The sequence below is a fragment of the Martes martes genome (assembly GCF_963455335.1).
Source record: "Martes martes genome assembly, chromosome: 1".
Classification (NCBI taxonomy): domain Eukaryota; kingdom Metazoa; phylum Chordata; class Mammalia; order Carnivora; family Mustelidae; genus Martes; species Martes martes.
In genome coordinates, this window is record NC_137888.1 from 121010274 (window position 1) to 121027790 (window position 17517).

General features: G+C 41.7%; 1 protein-coding gene across 4 annotated transcripts in view; it reads right to left on the reverse strand.

Annotated features, from left to right (window-relative positions):
• The window catches only part of FBXO40 (F-box protein 40), a 36581-nt gene that overhangs the window by 18830 nt on the left and 234 nt on the right, over positions 1–17517 (reverse strand). For 3 of the 4 annotated variants that reach the window (XM_080819107.1, XM_080819106.1, XM_080819105.1), the window contains exons 2-3: positions 17315–17423; positions 105–137 (exon numbers count right to left, since the gene is read on the reverse strand). In XM_080819107.1, the coding sequence (XP_080675233.1) occupies positions 105–107 (3 nt within the window). In that variant the 5' untranslated portion in view covers positions 108–137; positions 17315–17423. Of the gene's footprint in view, positions 1–104; positions 138–17314; positions 17461–17517 lie in introns of those variants that run through there. The other variant, XM_080819108.1, reaches the window with a different exon arrangement.

Below are 17517 nucleotides of genomic sequence, written 5' to 3' on the forward strand. Positions count from 1 at the left end.
AACCATAAGGGCAAATCTGCCAGCTGTTTGGGCTACAGGTCAGATGAAGCCAGCCAGATCTGGACCCTTGAAAGATGAAGATCCAATAATCACCTGGTACTTACCATAGCTTCCTAGTTTCTTCTTGCTTTGTAAATCTAGGGAAAAACATGAAAATATGAATGATTAGTAAGAAAAGTATTTTTATTAGATACATGAACAGGAGTCATAGAGACTTCCCATACTCTTATTTAAATCCTTTCACCACCTGGAGATAAAATGTCATTGCCCCACTTTATAGTCCAGGAAATGGAAGCTGGAGAAGTTAAGTAACTTGTCCAAGGTGACAGAGCTGCTAAGTGATGGAAACCCAGGCCATGCTAGCCCACACTCTTCTCACTGACGCACACTGCCTTCTGATGGGCATCTTAACAGCCATGGGATATGTACCTTCTGTTTCTTGTAACTTTCTCCATTGTTTACCAACACTTATCCTGACATTCCACCCATCCCTACATCCTATCACTGCCACATGCTCTTCTGGCCCAAGTTAACCTTCTAGCTTTCTCTCCCTCTAGAGCTTCATGCCTACAACCTGATATCCAGGTTGGTCTGGGGCAGTGTACAAGTATCTGTGATATATCTACCATCTGTGCTTCAACATGGTAAATTCAAGTGTGCCATGGTTAGAGCAGGGGTCAGACCTCAAGGACTCAGAAGAGGGCTGGGTGGGGATTCTAGCAAGCAGAAGAGAAGATGCCCTGCCTTCAGGAGAATCTAGCTCCTTGGCTCTGGTCAATTGGTCCCATGTGGGAATATGTTACCAGATCATCTGATTTTTCCAGAGAAACTGGAGATGCAGAGTTTTGTGAGTGGTATTATAGTATAGTGGTTAGGAGGCAGACTATACAAGTTTTAACCCAGCACTAGGAGTCAGCAGTTGAAAAACTGAAAAAGTTCCTTACTGTCCTTGTTCATCATTTTCCTCATCCGTAAATGGATTACAATAATACCTATCTCATAGTGCTGTTGTGGGGAGTAAATGATTTATATACCTGAAACTCTTAGAATGGTACTTGTCTCAGACATGACCTATGCATGTTTGCTATCATGAACTAAGTATTTTATATTTAATTATATTGCAGGGCACCTGAGTGGCTCAGTCGGTTAAGCGTCTGCCTTCGGCTCGGGTCATGATCCTAGGGTCCTGGGATCGAGCCCCATATCGGGCTCCCTGCTCATTGGGGAGCCTGCTTCTCCCTCTCCCTCTGCCTGTTGCTCCCCCTGCTTGTGTTCCCTCTCTCTCTCTCTGTCAAATAAATAAATAAAATCTTAAAAAAAACAAGATAAGTATTAATTATATTGCAAAATTTTTGTTATATAATGTATCAAGATAGAAATCCTTGGAATTTTCAAGTTGGCAACTAATTTAATTTTTCTAAAGAAAACCCTCTATTTGGGCCAAGGAAAAACATGTATGCAAATTACATAGGATCTGTAGCTTGCCGGCATGCAGCACCTGGTCGAGGGAATTTGTAGCATAATGTCAGCCCTGTGTCAGTCTGGGATGGAGAGGGGTGGGGTGGCTGGGTGGGCTGGTGTTAGAAAAATGTCAGAAAATGCAGTATTTTGAAATTTTATTTTATTTTACTTTACAATTTGTCAGTTCATTGTGGATGAATTTTCCTTCAACTTTCTAAAGAATTTTGAATCCATAAGAAAGGTGAAAGAATGTATACAATGAATACCCACGTATTCTACCTAGATCCAAAAGTTAACATTTTGCCACTTTTGCTTTCTCTCTCACCCTCTCTCTAAACATACACACACACACACACACACACACATGCACGCACACAGAGTTTTTGTCAAACCACTTAAAAATAAGTTGCTGTTATAATGACACCTCATCCCTAAGTACTTCAGCATGTATTTCCTAAGATTAAAGACATTTTCCTTTGTAACTTGAATAACATTGTTTCAACTAAGAAAATTAAAAGTTATTTCCTAATAGTGTGTAATATGCTACCTGTGTTCAAATTTATCCAACTGTCCCCAAAATGCCAAAAATGTCTTTTATATTTAAAAAAAAATTTAACTTTTGAGCCAGAATACATTTTATGTCAATTTATTACATTTGGTTGGTAAGTCTTCTTAAACTCTTTCAATTTGGAAAAGTCCCCTCAACTTTTTTTTTCCAGAAGAGACAGACTTATGTCTCAAGGAAATTATATTCTGATTTGTTCCTATATTCATTTGTTCATCCATTCCTTCAACAAACATTTGCTGACTATCTGAAGTGTGCTAGTAAGGGAGAATAAGCATTACCTGGACTGCTTGTTTAAGTAGTTCTTAAACACCTGCGCTCAGTAGAATCAGCTGTGATGTGTGTTAAATCTATAAATCTGCACTATAAAAATGGCAGCCACTATGACTATTTAAATTTAATAAAAATTGAATAAAATTAATAATTCAGTTTCCCAGTCATACTAGCTACATTTCAAGTTTCAGGTGTCACATATGGTTAGTAGCTACTCTATTGGACAACACGCGTAGAGCATTTCCATCTGCATAGAAAGTTCTATCTGACAGCACTGCTATGCTGACTGCATCTCTGGGTTGAGGGGTGTGTCTGGAATTCACATCCTTAACACATTACCCATCTGATTCTTACGCACTGGAACTACCGAGTGTGAAAGAGGGATTGTGGCAGATAGTTCTATATCCCTAAGAGCTTGAATCAGGAGGCAGGTGAGAAGTTGCAAGTGAGAACAACAAGCAGATTCAGGGCCCAGGAGAAGATAAATGAAGGTGTTAAAGCCAGAGAGGGAATTGAGCAGAGGGGAAGGCTGTGAGGGCAGGACTGAGATGGAGCAGAATAAGATAGGGAAAGAGGACATCTTTTGGATGCAAGAGTCTAGCTCCTGGACCTTCTAACATAAAACTGAACATTCAGTTAGTCTCCTGCTATATCCCAGATTGATCACTCCTGGGGGGAAAAATCCACTGAGGACTTACTGTGAAAATTCGTAAATATGAGGCTAACACATCTGGAATTATTTGGTGCTCAATAAGGGACCATTTAACACTGTGGAGGGATGGCATGGAAGGACAGAGCAAGAAACTGCTTTGCGTGAGCGCAATGAAGCTGCAGGGGTTGGACTGATGGTAGTGGAGCTATACAAGGTGAGGCCAAGGGCTGGCATCGCAAGGGAATCACAGCATTTTTGTTTCCAGCTGGAGATGGCAAAGAGGAGTCAGATTTGATGCCAAGATTTTGAATCATTTAGTTCTGAGAAAAATAGAAGTCTGAAGAAGGAATTGGTTTTTGGGGGGGGGGGGTGAGCCCCATAAGTTTAATACAAGTTTGCTTAAGGTGATGACAGATCATGTGGATGGAAAGAGGAGGGTAGAATGGAAAGATGCAGATTTGAGAATTAGTCACTTGAAAGTGAGAGAGGAAGCCATAACTGGGGAAAGAAGAACATGGAATAGGCATCTGAGCCATGAAGTACCTAGCTGAGTATGACCACTATGACAGTAGGGAGAAGTAAAGCCAGAGAAGGAGAGACCGGAGAGTGAAGAGTCAGGACCATGTGGCCTGATGTAAGGGAAAGGGTGAGCAATAACCTTGAATGCTGCCTCAAGATTAAGAGCAATGCTAACGATGCCATTGCTCATGGCGGGTCCCCAAAGAGCTCTTGTCAGAACGAATGTGGCATTTTAGTTGTGCAATGGGACACTTACCATTCAAAATGTGGTATTTGCTTAGAGGGGAGAGGAAAGCCATTAAACACATGTTCCAATATTAGCAGGGCCTGTGCCCTGGCTGGGAGAATGTGCTCATCTGCTTTCTATGCATAAAAGACACTCACGAATAAAGATGGAGTCTGGATGATTCAGACTCCCCTACTGGTTTTGTTTTGTTTTTAAGATTTTATTTATTTATTTCACAGAGAGAGAGAGAGATCACAAGTAGGCAGGCAGAGAGAGAGAGGGGGAAGTAGGCTCCCTGCTGAGCAGAGCGCCCGATTCAGAGCTCGATCCCAAGACCCTGAGATCATGACCTGAGCCAAAGGCAGAGGCTTAACCCACTGAGCCACCCAGGCATCCCCCACCCCCCACTGGGTTTTAAGTGGGAAAGAAGAGGTAGGTTGCAAATAGAATATGGCTACATGAAAGAAGCTACCAGCAGCAGGAAAGTCCAACTTTGTATTTGCCAGCCTGGTTCTGTCACAAAGTTGAGATAGTTTCTGGGAAGGGAAAAGCAGGTCTAGCTAGTTCTATGTGCTCTGTATGTGTGGAGAGAACTCTGTTCCAGCTGCAGGGATATGTCTGCCTGGAGGGACAGTGGTGAAGAACTCCAAGTCCAATCAGTTCTTATCCTTCAGCATTACAAAGAAAGGTTCTTGTGAACAGTGCTATTGAAGTTGGAAATATTTGCGGTGGAGCCCTGTTGCTCTCCACGTCTTCGAAGTTATTTGAAAATATTCCTTTAAGAGAAAAGAAAAACAATGCACACAGGCAACAAAGATGCTGTTTCTTTTGTTCGTTTTGTTTTGTTTTGTTTTTAATCATGCTATTTAAAGATCTTCTGCCAGGCTCTGGAGCTACACCAAATAAGTGACTTTGAGAGAGGACATGTGCTGAGCAGAAAGACACAGTAAGCGGAGACCACTCTTTGGAGGCATAAAGACTCATATCTGAACCTTCTGTTGTTAATCTACGGGAATTTGTTCCCACTGAGATAAAGGACAATCCAAATTCTTTATTGTCTAATTACTGCTGAGTAAGCAGTATGGTCATCGTTCTGGTTTGCCTGGGACTCTCTTGGTTTTAGTTCTGAAAGTTCCAGATCCCAGGGAACCTCTTAGTTCCACACAAACATAGATACTTGGTTGATCATATTAGGTTGTAGCCAGTTGGTCTTGCTCCAAGATGATCAAATTACAGTTATCTTGTGACACAGGATGCCTTGTTCTCCTAATCTCCACTCCAGTGTAGGGACTGGATCCTTATCCTCCACAGTGTTTGTCTGACTGTCCTAGATTGAGTGATTTTTATACATTTTGGATGTCAGGGAGAAAGAGTAGTAAGATTTTAGTTCCTACCATGTTCTTTACATAACATCTCATTTAATCCTCACGATGGCCATGAGACGTGGGTATTACCCTTTCCATTTACAGTAGAACACAAAGATGCCTAAGTTCATCTGGTTTCAAACCCTGTACTCTTTGGTATATCATGCTGCGTCCCTCAGAGACCCACAGAGACATGTGGTCTATCCCTGTGATTTGGGAAGAAAGCAAGCCTGTGACTAGAGCCCATCAGAGGAGAGCCTCTCTTCCTCCAGCTGGGCACAGAAAGGTATATACATCTATAATATTTCCAGATTGTAGAGGAGCTGGATATTCTTCATTCATAGGAAATTCATAGAAAGCACCTTCATCCCCATGATGATTTTTTTTTTTTCCTCCTCTGAGCCACATCCCATATTGTGCCCCATCTGGATAGAGGAAATATGAAAAGTATCCAGGTCCCATGGCTTTGCGTTGGAAGTAGTACCCACGTGAAAATAAAGTTTTTAGGATTAAAATCTATAATATAGTACATATTCTGAAATTTAAACTGGAAAATCTATTAAATTAAAGCATGTACATTGAGGAGGAGTCAAGATGGCGGAGAAGTAGCAGGCTGAGACGACATCGGGTAGCAGGAGATCAGCTAGACAGCTTATCTAACCATTGTGAACACCTACAAATCCAACGGGAAATCGAAGAGAAGAAGAGCAACAATCCCAGAAACAGAAAATCGATCACTTTCTGAAAGGTAGGACCTGCGGAGAAGTGAATCCAAAGCGACGGGAAGATAGACCCCGGGGGGAGGGGCCGGCACCCGGCAAGCGGCGGAGCGACGGAGCACAAAACCGGGACTTTTAAAAGTCGGCTCCACTGGGAGACATCGCTCCAGAGGCTAAACTGGGGGGAAACCCAGGCGGGGTCAGCATAACCCCAGGACCCGCGGGGTCACAGAAGGACTGGGGGTGTCTGAGTGCCGCAGAGCTCGCAGGTATTAGAGCGGGGAAGCCGGCTATAGCGACAAAGCCGAGGAGTGAGCTCTAAGCCCAGGGTTACCTTGTGCCGGTCGCAGGCTGGGTGGGCTCGGAGCGCGGCCGGAGGCCACGGAGACAAAAGCGACCCGGCGCTTTTCTCCAGCTCCAACAATTGACTGCTTTCCTCGAGGGGCGACCGCAAGCCAGGGAGGCGGGGCTATTGGGCGCTTTGCTCTGAGAGCGCACTGAGGAGCGGAACCCCAAGCTCTCGGCTCCTCTGGGCCGAGAGATTGGGAGGCCGCCATCTTCATTCCCATCCTCTGGAACTCTACGGAAAGCGCTCAGGGAACAAAAGCTCCCGAAAGCAAACCCGAGCGGATTCCTTAGCCCGGCCCCTGGCAAGGGCGGTGCAATTCCGCCTGCGGCAAGAACACTTGAGAATCACTACAACAGGCCCCTCCCCCAGAAGATCAACAAGAAACCGATCCAAAACCAACTTCAGTCACCAAGAACAGCGGAATTCCACAGCAGGAGAAAGCAAATCCTACCTGGACAAAATGACAAGGCGGAAAAACTCACCTCAAAAAAAAGAACAAGAGGCCGTACCGAAGGCTGGAGACCTAATCAATACAGACATAGGTAGCATGACAGATCTAGAGTTCAGAATGACAATTCTCAAGGTTCTAGCCGGGCTCGAAAAAGGCATAGAAGATATTAGAGAAACCCTCTCCGGAGAGATAAAAGCCCTTTCTGGAGAAATAAAAGAACTAAAATCTAACCAAGTTGAAATCAAAAAAGCTATTCATGAGGTGCAATCAAAAATGGAAGCTCTCACTGCCAGGATAAATGAGGCAGAAGAAAGAATTAGTGACATAGAAGACCAAATGACAGAGAATAAAGAAGCTGAGCAAAAGAGAGACAAACAACTACTGGAACACGAGGAGAGGATTCGAGAGATAAGTGACACCATAAGACGACACAACATTAGAATAATTGGGATTCCAGAAGAAGAAGAAAGAGAGAGGGGAGCAGAAGGTATATTGGAGACAATTATTGGAGAGAATTTCCCTAATATGGCAAAGGGAACAAACATCAAAATCCAGGAGATGCTAAGAACGCCCCTCAAAATCAATAAAAATAGGTCCACACCTCGTCACCTGATAGTAAAATTAACAAGTCTTAGCGACAAAGAGAAAATCCTGAAAGCAGCCCGGGAAAAGAAGTCTGTAACATACAAGGGTAAAAACATTAGATTGGCAGCGGACCTATCCACAGAGACCTGGCAGGCCAGAAAGAACTGGCATGACATATTCAGAGCACTAAACGAGAAAAACATGCAGCCAAGAATACTATATCCGCCTAGGCTATCATTGAAAATAGAAGGAGAGATAAAGAGCTTCCAGGACAAACAAAAGCTGAAAGAATTTGCAAATACCAAACCAGCTCTACAGGAAATATTGAAAGGGGTCCTCTAAGCAAAGAGAGACCCTAAAAGTAGTAGATCAGAAAGAAACAGAAACAATATACAGTAACAATCACCTTACAGGCAATACAATGGCACTAAATTCATATCTCTCAATAGTTACCCTGAATGTTAATGGGCTAAATGCCCCAATCAAAAGACACAGGGTATCAGAATGGATAAAAAAACAAAACCCATCAATATGCTGCCTACAAGAAACTCATTTTAGACCCGAAGACACCTCCAGATTTAAAGTGAGGGGGTGGAAAACAATGTACCATGCTAATGGACATCAGAAGAAAGCTGGGGTGGCAATCCTTATATCAGATCAATTAGATTTTAAGCCAAAGACTATAATAAGAGATGAGGAAGGACACTATATCATACTCAAAGGGTCTGTCCAACAAGAAGATCTAACAATCTTAAATATCTATGCCCCTAACATGGGAGCAGCCAACTATATAAACCAATTAATAACAAAATCAAAGAAATACATCGACAGTAATACAATAATAGCAGGGGACTTTAACACTCCCCTCACTGAACTGGACAGATCATCTAAGCAAAAGATCAACAAGGAAATAAAGGCCTTAAATGACACACTGGACCAGATGGACATCACAGATATATTCAGAACATTCCATCCCAAAGCAACAGAATATACATTCTTCTCTAGTGCACATGGAACATTCTCCAGAATAGACCACATCCTGGGTCATAAATCAGGTCTCAATCGGTACCAAAAGATCGAGATCATTCCCTGCATATTTTCAGACCACAATGCTCTGAAGCTCGAACTCAATCACAAGAGGAAATTTGGAAAGAACGCAAATACATGGAGACTAAACAGCATCCTTCTAAAAAATGAATGGGTCAACCAGGAAATTAAAGAATTGAAAAAATTCATGGAAACAAATGATAATGAAAACACAACAGTTCAAAATCTGTGGGACACAACAAAGGCAGTCCTGAGAGGAAAATATATAGCAGTGCAAGCCTTTCTCAAGAAACAAGAAAGGTCTCAAATACACAACCTAACCCTACACCTAAAGGAGCTGGAGAGAGAACAACAAAGAAAGCCTAAACCCAGCAGGAGAAGAGAAATCATAAAGATCAGAGCAGAAATCAATGAAATAGAAACTAAAAAAACAATAGAACAAATCAACAAAACTAGGAGCTGGTTCTTTGAAAGAATTAATAAGATTGATAAGCCCCTGGCCAGACTTATCAAAAAGAAAAGAGAAAGGATGCAAATAAATAAAATCATGAATGAAAGAGGAGAGATCACAACCAACACCAAAGAAATACAAACAATTATAAGAACATACTACGAGCAACTCTATGGCAACAAATTTGACAACCTGGAAGAAATGGATACATTTCTAGAGATGTATAAACTACCACAACTAAACCAGGAAGAAATAGATAACCTGAACAGACCCATAACCAGTAAGGAGATTGAAACAGTCATCAAAAATCTCCAAACAAACAAAAGTCCAGGACCAGACGGCTTCCCAGGGGAATTCTACCAAACATTTAAAGAAGAATTAATTCCTATTCTCCTGAAACTGTTCCAAAAAATAGAAATGGAAGGAAAACTTCCAAACTCATTCTATGAGGCCAGCATCACCTTGATCCCAAAACCAGACAAGGATCCCACCAAAAAAGAGAATTACAGACCAATATCCTTGATGAACACAGATGCGAAAATTCTCACCAAAATACTGGCCAATAGGATCCAACAGTACATTAAAAGGATTATTCACCACGACCAAGTGGGATTTATTCCAGGGCTGCAAGGTTGGTTCAACATCCGCAAATCCATCAATGTGATACAATACATTAATGAAAGAAAGAGTAAGAACCATATGATACTCTCAATAGATGCTGAAAAAGCGTTTGACAAAGTGCAGCATCCCTTCCTGCTTAAAACTCTTCAAAGTGTAGGGATAGAAGGCACATACCTCAATATTATCAAAGCCATCTATGAAAAACCCACCGCAAATATCATTCTCAATGGAGAAAAACTGAAAGCTTTTCCGCTAAGGTCAGGAACACGGCAGGGATGTCCGTTATCACCACTGCTGTTCAATATAGTCCTAGAAGTCCTAGCCTCAGCAATCAGACAACAAAAAGAAATTAAAGGCATCCAAATCGGCAAAGAAGAAGTCAAACTATCACTCTTTGCAGATGATATGATACTATATGTGGAAAACCCAAAAGGCTCCACTCCAAAACTGCTAGAACTTATACAGGAATTCAGTAAAGTGTCAGGATATAAAGTCAATGCACAGAAATCAGTCGCATTTCTTTACACTAACAACAAGACAGAAGAAAGAGAAATTGAGGAGTCAGTCCCATTTACAATCGTACCCAAAACCATAAGATACCTAGGAATAAATCTAACCAAAGAGGCAAAGAATCTATACTCAGAAAACTATAAAGTACTCATGAAAGAAATTGAGGAAGACACAAAGAAATGGAAAAATATTCCATGCTCCTGGATTGGAAGAACAAATATTGTGAAAATGTCTATTCTACCTAAAGCAATCTACACATTTAATGCAATCCCTATCAAAATCCCATCCATTTTTTTTAAAGAAATAGAACAAATAATCCTAAAATTTATATGGAACCAGAAAAGACCTCGAATAGCCAAAGGAATATTGAAAAAGAAAGCCAAAGTCGGTGGCATCACAATTCCAGACTTCAAGCTCTATTACAAAGCTGTCATCATCAAGACAGTATGGTACTGGCACAAAAACAGACATATAGATCAATGGAACAGAATAGAGAGCCCAGAAATAGACCCTCAACTGTATGGTCAACTAATCTTCGACAAAGCAGGAAAGAATATCCAATGGAAAAAAGACAGCCTCTTCAACAAATGGTGCTGGGAAAATTGGACAGCCACATGCAGAAAAATGAAATTGGACTATTTCCTTACACCACACACGAAAATAGACTCAAAGTGGATGAAGGACCTCAATGTGCGAAAGGAATCTATCAAAATCCTTGAGGACAATGCAGGCAGCAACCTCTTTGACCTCCACCGCAGCAACTTCTTCCTAGGAACATCGCCAAAGGCAACAGAAGCAAGGGCAAAAATGAACTATTGGGATTTCATCAAGATCAAAAGCTTTTGCACAGCAAAGGAAACAGTGAACAAAACCAAAAGACAACTGACAGAATGGGAGAAGATATTTGCAAACGACATATCAGATAAAGGGCTCGTATCCAAAATCTATAAAGAGCTTATCAAACTCAATACCCAAAGAACAAATAATCCAGTCAAGAAATGGGCAGAGGACATGAACAGACATTTCTGCAAGGAAGACATCCAGATGGCCAACAGACACATGAAAAAATGCTCCACATCACTCGGCATCAGGGAAATACAAATCAAAACCACAATGAGATACCACCTCACACCAGTTAGAATGGCTAAAATTAACAAGTCAAGAAATGACAGATGCTGGCGAGGATGCGGAGAGATGGGAACCCTCCTACACTGTTGGTGGGAATGCAAACTGGTGCAACCACTCTGGAAAACAGTGTGGAGGTTCCTCAAAAAACTGAAAATAGAGCTACCCTACGACCCAGCAATTGCACTCCTGGGTATATATCCTAAAGATACAAACGTGGTGCTCCGAAGGGGCACGTGCACCCGAATGTTTATAGCAGCAATGTCCACAATAGCCAAACTGTGGAAAGCGCCTAGATGTCCATCAACAGATGAATGGATAAAGAAGATGTGGTATATATACACAATGGAATACTATGCAGCCATCAAAAGACATGAAATCTTGCCATTTGTGACGACGTGGATGGAACTAGAGGGTATCATGCTTAGCGAAATAAGTCAATCGGAGAAATATAACTATCATATGATCTCACTGATATGAGGAAGGGGAGATGCAAGGTGGGGGGGGTTTGGGGGGAGGTAGGAAAAGAAAAAATGAAAAGATGGGATTGGGAGGGAGACAAACCATAAAAGACTCAATCTCAAGAAACAGACTGAGGGTTGCGGGGGGGAAGGGGGAGGGGAGAGGGTGGTGGGGAAATGGACATTGGGGAGGGTATGGGCTATGATGAGTGCTGTGAAATGTGTAAACCAGACGATTCACAGACCTGTACCCCTGGGGATAAAAACACATTATATGTTTATTAAAATAAAAAAATTAAAGCATGTACATTATAGAAATCCTTCACTGTGGAAAAAGTTGACAAAATTCTATGCCTGAAACAATGTATTTTTATCCAGGTGCTATTTCCTCCTTTAGTTTCTTTGCTCCTATGTTCACCTTTAAATTCTTACTTCCTGTCTGAAAAGGCAATACATCCCCTCTTAAAAATCAACTTCAACCAAGTCTATGGTCAAAACACTGTAAAACACTCTCCTCAAAATATGTCTTAAAGTTACCCTGGATGGAGGAGATAGCAGTCAAAATAATATAATTTAGACTTCAGCATTTAAAAAAACCTACATAAACCTAGATTTTCCTGGTTGCACTGGATGCAGTTTAAGTGGAATACAAATAGATGGAAGGACCAGGTATATGAGTTTAAAGGATGGATATTTCTTTACAGAAATAGAAGATCATTAAGAACCTGGCAAAGGAGGAACATTTGATGCAGGTTGTGGTGCTGTGTTGATCACTCAGAAAGGAGTAAGTTAATATGAAAAGGAGAGTCAGCTAGAACAACGGCCTTTGAAGTGTGATAACCTGACCCACAATGTCAGTATTACCCAGGAACTGGTTAGAAATATAAATTATTGGGCCCTACCAAATCAGAGCTATTGAATCAGAACAACTACATCCAACTGATGCTGTTGTAAACTCAAGTTTGAGAACCACTGAGCTAGAAGCTGATCGATTTTGTGCTCCCAATCACAAAAGAACTAGCACAGGGCCCTACATAGGAATAAGTTAGGTAGGAAGACCTTGGGGAAAGTCCCAAAAGGGCATTGGGCACTTCTGTCCATTTCTTTCCATCTCCACCACCACTGCCCGGGTCCAAGCACCATCATTCCTTATCCATTCTGGTGCAAAAGACTATAATTAGTCTCACCCCTCCCATCTGGTGCTCTGTAATCTATATTCACCAGCAGAAGGAGTGATTTCAACAACTTTTTAAAAAAAATTTTCGTTAACATACAGTGCAATATTGGTTTCAGGAGTAGAGTACAGTGATTCATCATTTATATACAACACCCAGTGCTCATCAAAACAAGTGCCCTCTTTAATACCCATCACCCATCTATCTAGCCCATCCCCTATCCACCTCCCACCATCAACCCTCGGTTTATTCTCTATAGTTAAGAGTCTCTTATGGCTTGTTTCCTTCTCTCCCTTTTTTTTTTTTCCTTTAGAGCTCAAATGTCCATCAACTTATGATTGGGTAAAGGAGATGTGGTAAATATATATACACAATGGAATATCACTCAGTCATCAAAAAATGAAATCCTGCCATTTGAACAATGTGGATGGAGCTAGATTGTATTATGCTAAGCAAAATAAGTCAGTCAGAGAAAGATAAATGCCCTATGATTCCAGTCATATGTGGAGTTTGAGAAAGATTTCAACAAGTTTTAACACCAGGTCACTATTCCCACTTAGAATCTCCAGTGAATTCCCATCCCAAGGAATAAACTCTGACTCCTTATTTTGGTCCACAAGGCCCTGCATGAGTGTCCCCTCCGATGTGGTCCACTGCTGGCCTCCTTTACCTCACCTTACCCTTGAGCACTTTGCTCCAGCATTGTCACTTATTCCTTTATGCTTGTTCTTTCTACCAAAATTCACCCCTTCCCCTTTGTGTTATGGGCTCCTTCTTTCTCTTTAGATTTCAGCTGATATGTTACCTCCACAAGAGACCTTATCTGACACTCCCAATATAAAGTAAAATAACGAACACTGTCATGTGTTAGCTATGTAATTTTTGACAAGTTAATCTCCCTAAAGCTAATTTATTCATCCATAAAGTGCAGTTCATAATAACCCATAGGATTATGACAAATGAGATAAAGTAGGGAAAGGGTCACTCAGTTGTTCATCCTTCCCCTAAGAAGAAGGTCATTCTCATGGTTACCTCCATATCCAGGTCTTTTTGTCTTCCCATTGCATCACTCATGCAGGTCTTGGCTGGCCTTTCCATGTTCAGTTCTCCCTCACTCCAATGTATCTTATATTCCACTTCCAGGTTAATAATCTTCAAACCCCATTTAAGAAAAAAGTCTTACTCCTTTAAGAGTGTGAGTCCCGGGGCGCCTGGGTGGCTCAGTGGGTTAAAGCCTCTGCCTTCAGCTCAGGTCATGATCCCAGGGTCCTGGGATTGAGCCCCACATCGGGCTCTCTGCTCAGTGGGGAGCCTGCTTTCCCCTCTCTCTCTCTCTGCCTGCCTCTCTGCCTACTTATGATCTCTGTCAAATAAATAAATAAAATCTTAAAAAAAAAAAAAGAGTGTGAGTCCCCCTGAACTTGCCCCACTTGGGCACGTTATATTCACCACATTCATTCCTTCAGCTCCTAGGAACTCAAATAGTACTGCGTCCAGGCTGGAGGACCCTTCAGATGCCAGAGAGGCAGATTGAGGCATCTTTGTTTCCTAGGTGAAGGGTTGCCATTTTTATTGTTTCCCTACATACGTTATTCTGTTCATTAAGGGAAAAAAAGAAGGTGTCAGTTGAAATTGGCTTTTTTCTTGTGATGGGCTGCAGAATCAGTTCTTCCAAAGGGAAGTTGCTGGGATGGTGTGCTCAGGGATGAAGACCACAAATGAAGCAGAAATTACCCGGCCAGGAGAGTGTGTTCAGGCAGGAAAAGAGTTCTGACTGGAATATCAAGGAAGAACAAAAATGTTCCCCAAAGAATGTACAAAATAGTTTCTGAGAGACTGAGAGAGTGAGTATATCTAAGGTGCTCTTAGCACCGAATGTTTATTCAATAGCATTGAAATGAATGAAATTGAATAGAACCCTAAAGAAAGCAGCATTTTGAGAGAGCTGTGAGACCAATTTGAAACAAATTTAGGAGGAAAGCGTAATGATGTCAAATGTATGCTAATTTGGGGCTTTTTTTTTTTTTCTTTTTAGAGAGAGAGAGCACATGCATGTGAGTGTCGTTGGGTGGGTAGAGGGAGAAGGAGAGAGAGAATCCCAAGTAGGCTCCATGCTCAGCATGAGCTGGACCTTGACGTGGGGCTCTATCCCATGACCCTCATATCATGACCTGAGTAGAAATCAGGACTCCAAAGCTTAACCTACTGAACCACCCAGGCACCCCCCTGGGGCCTTTTTTTCTTTTTTTTTTTTTAAGGAAGAAAGAGAAATGTTTTCAATGTTATTAGGTGAATGGAGCATTAACTGAATGGAAAAGACTTCTTCGGGTTCAAGTTATAATAGACACTCAGCTGCCAGAATTGTTTTCAGGAGGTTATAGCACTTGTTCGAAACCCTTACAGTCATAAATCAGAAGTCTGGGTCAGGTGCATAATCATAGATCCTCTGCTCTGGAGCTCCTGAATCTTCAATGTATTATATAGGAATCACCTGGGCAATCTTTTTAAAATGCAGATTCTGATCTGGCAGAATGGGGGTGTGGTCTGAGAGTCTTCCCATCCATAACACGCTCCAGGCAAAGTTGACTGTCAAAGGACCTCCCTTTGAAAGGAAAGTGTCTAGTTTAACCTCTTCATTTACTGCAAGAGAAACTGAGGCCCAGAGAGGTAAAGTGTCTTGCCTTTGCGTCTCACCTTGATGTAATAGTGAGAATTCTTTGGAAACCACATGCCACACAGAACTACCTGTGTAGCGGTGGTGGCCAAGGGCATGGGGGCAGCTTAGATGGTACCAAGGGCAAAATAGGGCAGAGCCTGGAAGAATGAGGAAGAGGTGGAGCCTGAGTGTCACTAGCCAACAAGGTCATGAGAAGGCATATAGCAAATATATTTAAATCACTGACACAAGCAAAAGAGAATGGGATTAACAGATAATAGCTTTAACATTCTTTACTATAATTTTAAAATTAGTAGGCAAACAGGGTTGATGTCAGGGAGATATTTTTAGGCAAGGGACCCTTTCAGCAACCTTCACATGATGTCAGCAACTAACTATTTTGCCTCCTCATGTGGCTGGCCCTGGTGATAATTATTTATTCCTGAGCTTTAACTTCAGTGGAAGTGACAAGGTCAAAAGATAAGATATTCTTTAGCTCTTAATCTGTTGCCTAGCCAATTACTTAGTTACTTTAATTATATATTGTTAAATTGTTCCCCTCCTATGATGATATTTAGTTCTAAGGAAAGAAAATGTATAAAGTGAAATACTAAAGCAATCCCTTTGCTCGAGATTTTAACACAACCAGTTGGCTGATGATAATTTCCACATCTGGGTCCATAATCTTGGGCTTCTAGGCAATGATTCCAGCATTTTCATTATATCCTAGTTAATTCTCATACATGGTGCTTCTGTTATTAGTATCAGTATTTTAAATTAATATTTTGTATTGGCCAAGAAAGTGCTAATTAGCCAGATTATCTAGGGGTAGCTGTGAGTCAGCCTGTCTGCTTGGCTATCCTAAATCAACATGCCCCAGTCTCACTAGGACAGCATCCCAGCATATACCTTGAAGACCTTGGTGCCATGGAAACCCTGACAAAATTAAATGAAGTTAGGCAATTATACCCAATGCACTGTGCCTAGCAAACCAGCATAAGTATAACCTAGACATCCACAGCACAGTTATGGGATATGTCTGGAGGTTACAGAGGCAGGAAGGAAGGAATCCAGGAGTTAGGGTATCTGGGTAGGTCTCCTTTTACTTGGCATTGGTGGCTTTAGCCTGTAGACTGCAAAGTTCAGAGTGTACAGAATCCCTTTTGCTGCATAGGCCACTACCTAGGATGTCCTTAGCTGAACTATAAACATTAAAGCGAGGCCCAGAGGAAAACAAGAAAATAAACACTGCTCACTTATCCCTGACAATTTATTTGTGCATGCAACACTATGCAGTTATTTAAAAAACTAGAAATAACCTACATTTTAAAGCTTTCAGTACATCAAGTATCATTAGTCATTTTCCTTTTTTTCCCTATGGATGTACAAGCTTCAAGCCTGTAATAATTTTTGGTTTGCATGCAAAAGCCTGTGTAAGTTTTTCAATTTGTAAAATATTTGCACTTCTACTCTCTGGGTGCATTTTGGAGTCCAGAGATTTGGGAAGGAGAGAACCACATTTAGGGAATATTGTTAGAGAAAAACAGATCTTACGCTCTACAAACTAAGTGTAAACAGTGCATGCAGTGAATATAAGTGTGCCCCGTTAACCAGAAGTGTGACACGGGGGTTGGAATTTAAGGTACATAAAATGGTGTGCACGCAAGAATGACTTGCAGTTCACACAGTCAATGTATGTCGGTGAAAAGATCACAGCATTTGGAGTTTAAAAATTAGAAATCCTGGGTTCTAGCCCTTCCACCTACCTCCTCACCACCTCCTCCACCATCCCTCAAGCCCCCGTCACTACTGTATAACTTTAGAGATCTCACATAGCCCCTTTCTGTTGGTTGTAAAAGAAGGAATGTAAGTTGCCTGAAGGCAGGTAATTTCTTCCTGCTCCAACATTCTAGATTTAAAACAAGAGTTTCCACATGGCTGGGTCTCATTCTCAGAGCCAACTGCTTTCTCCACCACAGGTAACTAATTTGCTTAGCCATCTTCTTGCTCAGAGCAAAAAGGTGATGCACAGCCCAGCCTCTATCTCCACGTTCACCACTCCAAACGTCCCCTTGGTTCACCTGCTCCCGTTTGATTAGCTTACCTTGATTGCACAGGCTGAGTCAGCATCTGCTGCACCTGTGTCCCTTGACCGTGTGGCTGGGATCGCAGGAAGTGGCTGGGGTGCATCTGCTGCAGCAGAGGACAGAGTTCTGTTGAGGAAGCAGGGGAAGCAGAGAAAACTTCAGCAGAAATAGTTCAAGTGTTTCGAAGTTAAAAATAAAACTATATCACAAGGGGCAATGT